General features: G+C 52.0%; 1 protein-coding gene across 1 annotated transcript; it reads left to right on the top strand.

Moving 5' to 3' along the window:
* The first annotated feature begins 2744 nt into the window (after nt 1-2744).
* Nucleotides 2745-6814, top strand: LOC119877130 (antimicrobial peptide NK-lysin-like). Its single transcript, XM_038560599.1, has 5 exons — nt 2745-2903; nt 3437-3543; nt 4013-4096; nt 5212-5380; nt 6645-6814. The coding sequence occupies exons 1-5, from the start codon at nt 2852-2854 to the stop codon at nt 6725-6727; spliced, it is 495 nt and encodes a 164-aa protein (XP_038416527.1). The 5' UTR covers nt 2745-2851; the 3' UTR covers nt 6728-6814.
* The last annotated feature ends 1549 nt before the right edge of the window (nt 6815-8363 follow it).

Here is an 8363-nt window from a genome sequence, read left to right as displayed (position 1 = left end):
AGCCACCCAGGTGCCCCTATACCACATCTTCTTTATCCATTCATCTGTCAATGTACATTTGGGCTCTTCCCATAGGTTGTCTATTTGTTGATAATGCTGCTATGAACATTGGGGTGCATGTACCCCTTCCAATCTGTGTTTTCATATTCTTTGGGTAAACACCACTACTGCAATTGCTGGTTGTAGGTAAGTTCTAGTTTGAACCTTTTGAGGAACCTCCATGGTGTTTTCCAGAGTGACTGCACCAGTTTTCATTCCCACCTACTTTGCAAGAGGGTTCCCCTTTCTCTGCATCCTCTCCAACACCTGTCGTTTCCTGTGTTGCTAATTTTAGCCATTCTGACTGGTGTGAGGTGATATCTCCTTGTGGTTTTGGTTTGTATCTCCCTGAATAGGAGTGGTGTTGAGTGTTCTTTCATCCTTTCCAAGGATGTCTTCCTTGGAAAAGTGTCTATTCATATCTTCAGTCCATTGCTTTCTTTTTAAAAAGATTTCTTTCTTTCTTTATTTGAGAGTGAGAGTGAGAGAGAGAGAGAGAGAGCACTAAAGAGCAAACAAGCCGGGAAGGGGTAGAGGGGGAGGGAGAGATTCTTCAAACAGACTCCCACCGAAGTGTGGAGTTCAAAGAGGGGCTCGATCCAGGACCCTGGGAAATATTGGTCTTTGTGTTTTTGAGTTTTCTTTTTTGTATTAATATAGGGCATGTCTTTTTGGAAGAGTGTGGGAAGAACTGGTATTAATTCTTTGCTCAATTTTTGGTAGAATTAATCTGTGAAGGTATCTGGCCTTGAGGTTTTCTTTGCGGGTAGAGTTTGCATTACAAATTCCGTCTCTTGGGCAGCCTTGGAGGCTCAGGGGTTTAGCACTGCTTTTAGCCCAGGGCATGAACCTGGAGACCCGTGTATAAGTCCCACATCGGGCTCCCTACATGGAGCCTGCTTCTCCCTTTGTCTGTGTCTCTGCCTCTCTCTCTCTCTGTGTCTCTCATGAATAAATAAATAAAATCTTTAAAAAAACAAAACAAAACAAGTTCCATCTCTTTCCTTATTATTGGTCCATTTGAATTTTGCATTCTTTTCCTTCTGTTTCAGTAGTTTGTATCCTTCTAGAGATGTGTCCATTTCAATGGAAATTCTTTAATTTATTGGCATACAATTATCCGTAATAAAAGAGTTATCTTCCCCATAAGAATGGTCATAATGTTCATTTTTGTGTTTCTGAAGCTAATAATAGGGTAAAACACGTTACCATGTTAACGGTGCTGAGGAGTCCCATGGGGAGGAGGCCTGTGGCACCTTCTGAGCCTGCATTTCCTCCTGAGCACATAACCCACTCCCTCCACTCACCCTGGCACAGTTACCCTCCCACAGGAGCAGCACTCACAGAGGCCACCTTGGCTGTCCCAGCCAGCAGCTCCCCTCTGCTAGCACAGCACAAGCTTATGGGCTCTTCATGCACAAAGACATGCCACATGGGAGCCCTATATGAAGGAGACACTATTATCCATTTGTTAGAAAGGGAAATGAGGTTTCAAGAACAGAGACCATTGCTATAGGGCCCCCAGTTTTACAGAGGCCTGCTTACTTGAGATCCCACCCTCTTCCCTTTTCAGCAGAAGCTGAGTGGAGAGCATGGCTCTGAATAGGTTCAGGAAAGTAGAGTGATTTAGAGAACAAGGCTGTAGGCCCACGATGGGATTCCCGCGCAGGTGGCAGGGGGTGTAGTCGTCAGAGACACACTGAGGAGGATGCAGGGCTGGGTGTCAGCTGGTCCTGCCTGGGTGGCTGTGCCATCTCAGCAGCTGGCGGGGAAAGACCCAATAGGAGGTGGGAAGCGCGTTCTGGTGCTCGCAGTGTCCCCCGCGGGCCTGGTGGCAGAGGTCAGGTCCCCTGCTATCTGCACCCAGTGTCCTGGTCTGAGACATGAAGGAGGTGGGTGAAGGCGCCACACAAATGAGGGGATGCCCAGTTGAATGTGGGTGTCAGGTAAGGAGGGCACACGCCGTAGCAGGAGGATGTTCTGCACAATGTCTGGGACCGACTTACCCTAAACGATGGTCTCTTACTTATCTGATACTGGCTGTTAAGTGGGCAGCCGCCACGGTTATTACGGATGAGGGCCGTGACCTTGGTGCACAGATGGGGAGTCAGGGGCCGGGAGCTGGGCCTAGACCCCTGGCCAGGACTCACCTCCTTCCCACGGGCTGTGTCTCCCTGTGGCCCAGGGCCCTGACAGGCGGGGCTGAAGGTGGCTCTGAGGGAAGAGCCTGCCTCCACGATGCTGGCCAGCAGGCTGGTGAGGGGCTGGGGACACAGGGAGTCCTTGAGCTCATGCTGGGTGTCCCCCACCCGAGAAGGCAGGGCTGGGAAGAGCTGCCAGCATCTGCCCCAAGCACCTGTCTCTAAGTCTGGTGGAGTCTGCTAGAGCTACTGGGCTGAAATGGCTGGGGGAGAGCAGGGAAATGGGGATGGCTGGGGGAGGGACACCTGCACAGACCCCTGGGAGGTGGGGGAAGGAGTGGGGGAATGGGAGCTCCTGGCCGAGGTGCCTCCCTGAGCCCTCAGGTGCAAGGATGGCTCTTCCATGACCACATCCGGGGCAGGGTGGGGGCATCATGGCAGCTGTGCCCTCCAGCCACCTTGCACTCAGCTAGGAAAGCTCTGTGTGGGGGGAGGGAAGAGAGATAGTGTGGAGCCTCTGCTCCCCCCACTTCTACACAAACTGGTGGCATTTGTGGTAAACCAAGGACCTGGGAGGTGGCCTACAAGAGGAGCAGGAGCCGGCAAGGTCAGATGCGAGGTGTCCAGCCTGCATAAAGGGGTTGTGAGGGTGTATCAGCAGCTGCCTTGCCATGGCCTCCTGGGCCCTCCTGCTCCTCGCCTCGGTGCTCCTGGCTACCCCAGGTAAGGACATTCCCTATGTAATCCTGGCAGCATCTCTTTAGCTGAGGGTTGGGACAGTTCTGGAGAGTGATTTGGACTTGGTCACCTAATATGAAGTCTTTGCGGAAGGCAAGAGGGAAAGAAAGACAAGCTTGGGAAGGGATGAGATTTTTTTCATTTTAGTGCATTCTGAAAATTTGCACGCATGTTTGTGTGTGTGTGTGTGTGTGTGTGTTTGTGTGTGTGTGTTTTGAGAGACAGAGAGAGAGAATAGAGATAGAGGCACTGGTAGACAGAAAGTTTTGTACAGATGGTAATGTTGGAGAGATATTATCTTCTCTTCCTGTTTCCAGAAAGGTCTTAAGAGCATGTCTTTTCACAGATCCTGGGTCAAGGCAGCCCCAGGGCAGTGTGAGGACAGGCCTCCTGGGCCCCTCTCCAAGCCCCACTCCTGTCCGGGGCTCTGGCCACCTCCTGGGCTCCCCAGCAGCCAGGAGTTCTGACTTCCCCTCCTCTTCCACGTGTGGACAGATGCTGATGCTGTGTCTTTGCAGGTCTGACCTATTCTGGTCTGATCCCTGAGGACCATGATGACCTGTCCACGGCCGACATTTGTCAGGAAGAGCAGTTCTTCAGGAGACTGGCCCAGGAGGCTGCCCAGGTTCTTTGCTGGCTCCCTGCTCACCTCCCGAGCCCCTCCTCATTTTCTGCATCCAAGGAGCACCAGGCGATAGCTGCACATCTCTTTCGGAGGGTGGGGGGGACAGAGCAGTGGGCTGAAGAGGCTGCTCTTGTGCGCACTTGTGCCTGGCTCAGGGGGGCTACCTTGGTCTGTCTGGGCCCTCCCCTGAGAGGCCCCTCCGGGGTCTGAGCAGAGAACACAAGGGGGGCAGGTGTTGGAATGGAGAAGGTGCAGTGGGTGTGGGACAGGCTCTGGGTGGGTCACCCCGCTAAGCCCACCAGGAAGGTGAGCTCGGGCCAGGCAGCTAGCTGGTCCTAGGCCCTAAAGGACAGAAAGATCATTGGTCATTGTGGTGGCCTAGGAGGATGCAAGGGCTCCTTTCTGAATCTCTGCTCAGGATTCTAGGGATTTCTGAGAAACCACTTTGGGGATCTTCTTTTTCTGACAGGGCGACCAGCAGTTCAACCAATGTGATATTTGTCGAATGATAATGACTTGGCTGAGGACTTGCGTGGGACCGTCCCAGATTCAGGTGATCTTCAGATTTGCGGAACCAACTGCACGTGCATCTGGGGTCAAAGTAGGGGCTGGGGGCAGGACCCTGAGGAGAAGCTGATCCCTGTTTGGGCCAGACCTTCTCAACAGGGTATCTGAGGTCCCCTCCTGTGTCTGGGGAAGGACTACAGAGAACCATTTGAAATTGGGATGTTCTGGGAGCAGGCAAGGATGCTTTCTCTTTCATTGTCAAAGAAAACTTGTAGCCAGGAGAGGTAGGAATCTTTCTCCTGTGGTCGTACTGCATGTGCCCATGGGAGAGCCTATGAGGCTGGATCCAAGGGCATCTGGGTCAGGGTTGATGAACCCCAGATGTGTCACCTCTAGCTGCATGCCTGGGCCAAGTTTCTGAGCCTCAGTTTCTGAGCTTTCTGAGCCTCAGTTGCCTTCTCTGTGCAATGGGATAGATATTAATCCCCCAACCACTTCCTGAGCTGAGGGGTGGGATGAGCTGAGTTCCCTATCTGGCCCTGAGCAAGTGCTGAACAAGTGGATTTGTTCCTCCCAGGAAGCCTGGTTTCACCCTCCCTCCCTCCCTCCCTCTCCTCTGTTCCCTGACCCTGCTCAGCTTCTGGGTGCTGCAGGGCCCACCCTCAGCTCTGTGCACTCAGCTGTAGCCTCTCTCCTGCGATTGCAGTAGAGGATACTGCAAAATGGAATGTGCCAAGGCTCAAAGCTCTCTCTCCTAACCTTCCCCGCCGCACCTGAGCCTGAGCCCTGCCAGGCCTGGGACCCAGGAGGCTCTGTAGGCAGAACCTGATTGTGGGGTAGCAGCAGTGGGCACTGTACTCCACATACAAGACAGTGGGCCTGGGGTGATGATGCACTAGGGACTGACACAGGACAGAGCCAACTGTCCTTGTCTCCTGAGCCCCTCCTGGCCAGGCCCGGATCAGGGCCTTGGGACTGGGCATGAGGGCCCATCCCGGTCTCTCCAGCCTCTGCTTCCATGGCCACCTGGCACCAGAGCCTCCTCCCAGCAAGCCCACAGTCAGAGGGTCCCAGGGCCAGGAGCTGCTGGGATCTGTGGGGGTGGTTGGGGCAGAGCACAGCTAATTCTTGTTTCTCGTCATGGTGCTGTTGCTGCTTCAGGAAGCCATTCAGAAGGCTACAACAGCGGTGTGCTCAAAGATTCCAGCGGTGGAAAAAGTCTGCAAAGATATCCTCACCAGAGTTTTGTGTAGTGTTGCCCAGTTTTTCCTGAATAGTGATCCCTCCAGGGATATCTGTGTGACCTTCAGGTTGTGCAGACATCAAGTAGGTGAGTACAGAGGTAACAGCAGGAACCCCTTCCTGGAGGGTCCAGATCTCATCCCCAATTATATGCAACATGGTGTAAAAACATGGAAATACATCTGTCATAGATAAGTTCATAAGCTACTCCTACATGTCCCTCCTAGCGCCCTTGTTTGACACATTCCTCCCCCTACTGTGTGGCAGTCTGGAGAATTTGGGCAGGTGGGCTATAACAAAAAGGTTGCAAAATACTCATGAAGAATCTGGGCTTTTAAAATTTTTTACTTAAAAAAAAATTGTTAAGTAATCTCTACATCCATCGTGGGTTTTTTTTTTTTTTAATTTTTATTTATTTATGATAGTCACAGAGAGAGAGAGAGAGAGGCAGAGACATAGGCAGAGGGAGAAGCAGGCTCCATGCACCGGGAGCCTGATGTGGGATTCGATCCCGGGTCTCCAGGATCGCGCCCTGGGCCAAAGGCAGGCGCCAAACCGCTGCGCCACCCAGGGATCCCCCCATTGTGGGGTTTTAACTCACAATCCTGAGAGCCAGAGGCCCAGGTGAGTCACTGAGCCAGCCAGGTGCCCCAAGGGATTTGGGTTTTCTCCCAGGCAACCCTGGGTGACATCAGGGCTCCATCCCTGGTCAGCCATGCACTTGAGCAAGTAGCTTAACGCCTGTGAACTTGAGCGTCTCTACCTGTGAAGGGGATAATAATCCTGATTTCTTATTTTGAGTAAGGCTTGAGTGAGATGATTATGCGTAAGGAGGTTACCACCAAGGAAGTGGCCTCAGACTGGGCTAGGCATAGACGACAGAGCCCTGACTGACTCCTGTCCCCAGCCCAGCAGCGGTTCCTGGGAACAGGAACCAGGCACCATCTAGCCCAGGACACCCGGGGCCTGAGAGCTGGGCTCGGGAACCCCGCTGGCAGGGAGGGCTCTGCAGCCTCTCCCTCCAGGGCTGCCCAGGCTGCACCCACAGATCAGGCCAGGGTGGTGGGACTGGGGGCAGAGAAGGGTCCCTGAGTGGCTCTGGCAGCCAGTCTTGCCTTGACTGAGGCTTTGGGACTTGATGCTGGCAGATCTGGGGTCACCTCGTAATGCGAGGTCCCCACCATTTCCTGTCATTGGGGTCTGTGGTTTCCATCTCCAGAACCCCAAACCCCCTCAGGCTCCCGACTGGGTTCCAGGTTGTAACTCTGGGTGTGATCAGCAGGGGCAGGTGGCTGTAGTGCACATTTGCAGGGACCCCACACCTGCCACAGCTGTTTTTCTCCCCACTCCAGGTGACCAAGGAGCTGGGACCTTACTCCACCCCGGGGAGAAGCACAGAGTCTCCAGCAGGCACCGCCAGCTCCTGCCTTCCTAAATCCAGGACGGACCCTCCAGTTTCTCTCAGCTAGCTCCCTGCAGTGTCGTCCCCTGGCAGGAGAATAAAATGTCTTGCAAGCTTTTGGCCACAGCTTCTGTTCCTTTGGGGGATTGGAGGGGAGGGGCTCGGAGACAGGCTTGGGTGACTTATGCACTCCCTCAGTGAATGTTTATTGCATGTCCCACACTCTGTTGTAGAAGCTGAGGATGTAGCGGTGGACAAGACAACGTTTGCAGGTTTTCCACATATACTTGAGATGCTTATGATGCCCTCAGTAGAGATACACACTCCTCTCAGAGCCGGGGACACAGTGAATATACCCCAGAAGCTCTCAGACCAGCGGGGGAGAACAAGAGGCTTGTAGTTAAGAGGGCGCTTGGTCCTAAGGAGCTGAAATGCATTCTTTGCTTCGGTTGCTGCTTTGGGAAGTTTAATATTTAGGATTGTTTTGCTTGGGAAGCAAGAGAAATCTTAGGTCCTTCAGGCTTAAATGAATAAGACAATTTATTGGTCGAAATCATTAAGCAGTCCATAGCTGACTTCAGGCACAGGATGATCCAGAAATGAGTAGCGTCACCAGGCTTCAGTCCTGTTATCTCTGCTATTGTCTACATTCCTCCCACCTCTGTATAGTGAGATTGATCTCAGGCTAGCTTCCATCTGGGCAGCAGCAATGGCCTCATCACACTTGTCATTTTATACTGTGTCATCCAGACAGAAAGAGAGTGTTTGCTGATTCTATGTTTTACCTGCTCCCAGTGAGGAGAATGGAGGCTTCTTTTCCAGAAGCCCATTAGCCATCTCTGTTCGCACTGACTGGAGTAGGCCAGGCAACCTATTTGGAATCCATCCCTCGGTTCCCAGGGCACGGGCGACAGGATAGCATGAGCCAAGTCAGGACACACCCCTGGTGCGGAAGCGGGGTTTATCCTCCTCAGTCACTCAGGGGAGAATGGACATGGTACCTGGAAAGGGATGGTAACTAGAGAGGGAGTGAATATTGGCCATCAGCAAAAGCAATGGTGCATCCACCAAGATTCAACCCAATAGCAGTTCAAGGAGACTCTCAATGGTGAAATCTGGGGCAAGTAGAGTATTTAAATGGGTAAGGACAACAGTACGTTGTCCCTCATTGTGTAACGTAGAATCCAAGAACCATATAGATATAAATAATCATAATTAATAAGGGAAAAAGGAAAGTGTTACCTCAAAATACCACATAATAAATGTAGTCAAAGTTGCAAACTGTATTCCCACAAAGATTTACTAGATGGGAATTACTTACTAAATGGCATTATTAGTTAGGGTGACAGTGGAGACATGGCAGACAGGTGATTAATGTTTTCTGCCCCCTCCCCTGCCCATGCACTAATCTTGAGGAACATCAGACAAACCCACAGTGACTTTCCGCACAGCAGCTGGTCTGTACTCTTCAAAATGCCAAGATCATGAAAGAGGAGAAGGGATGGAGCATCTCTTCCGATTCAAAGAAAACTAGGAAGATGCTTGATGTAATTGTAACAGATGAGCCTGGCGTGTATCAAGACTGCAAAAGACACGGCTGGTGTGATCTGGGAAACTCACTGCAGCCTGGGATGATAATATTGTGCTAATGGTAGCGTCCTGATGTGGA

Source organism: Canis lupus, chromosome 17 (assembly GCF_011100685.1).
Source record: "Canis lupus familiaris isolate Mischka breed German Shepherd chromosome 17, alternate assembly UU_Cfam_GSD_1.0, whole genome shotgun sequence".
Lineage (NCBI taxonomy): Eukaryota > Metazoa > Chordata > Mammalia > Carnivora > Canidae > Canis > Canis lupus.
Note: the sequence above shows the minus strand (reverse complement) of the source record. Positions and strands in the feature narration are given on the sequence as shown.

Coding starts and splice junctions, on each gene's coding strand:
- LOC119877130 (XM_038560599.1), top strand. CDS start 2,852: ATGGCCTCCTGGGCCCTCCTGCTCCTCGCCTCGGTGCTCCTGGCTACC. Junction 2,904..3,436: donor GGTGCTCCTGGCTACCCCAG/GTAAGGACATTC, acceptor GTGTCTTTGCAG/GTCTGACCTATTCTGGTCTG. Junction 3,544..4,012: donor TGGCCCAGGAGGCTGCCCAG/GTTCTTTGCTGG, acceptor TTTTTCTGACAG/GGCGACCAGCAGTTCAACCA.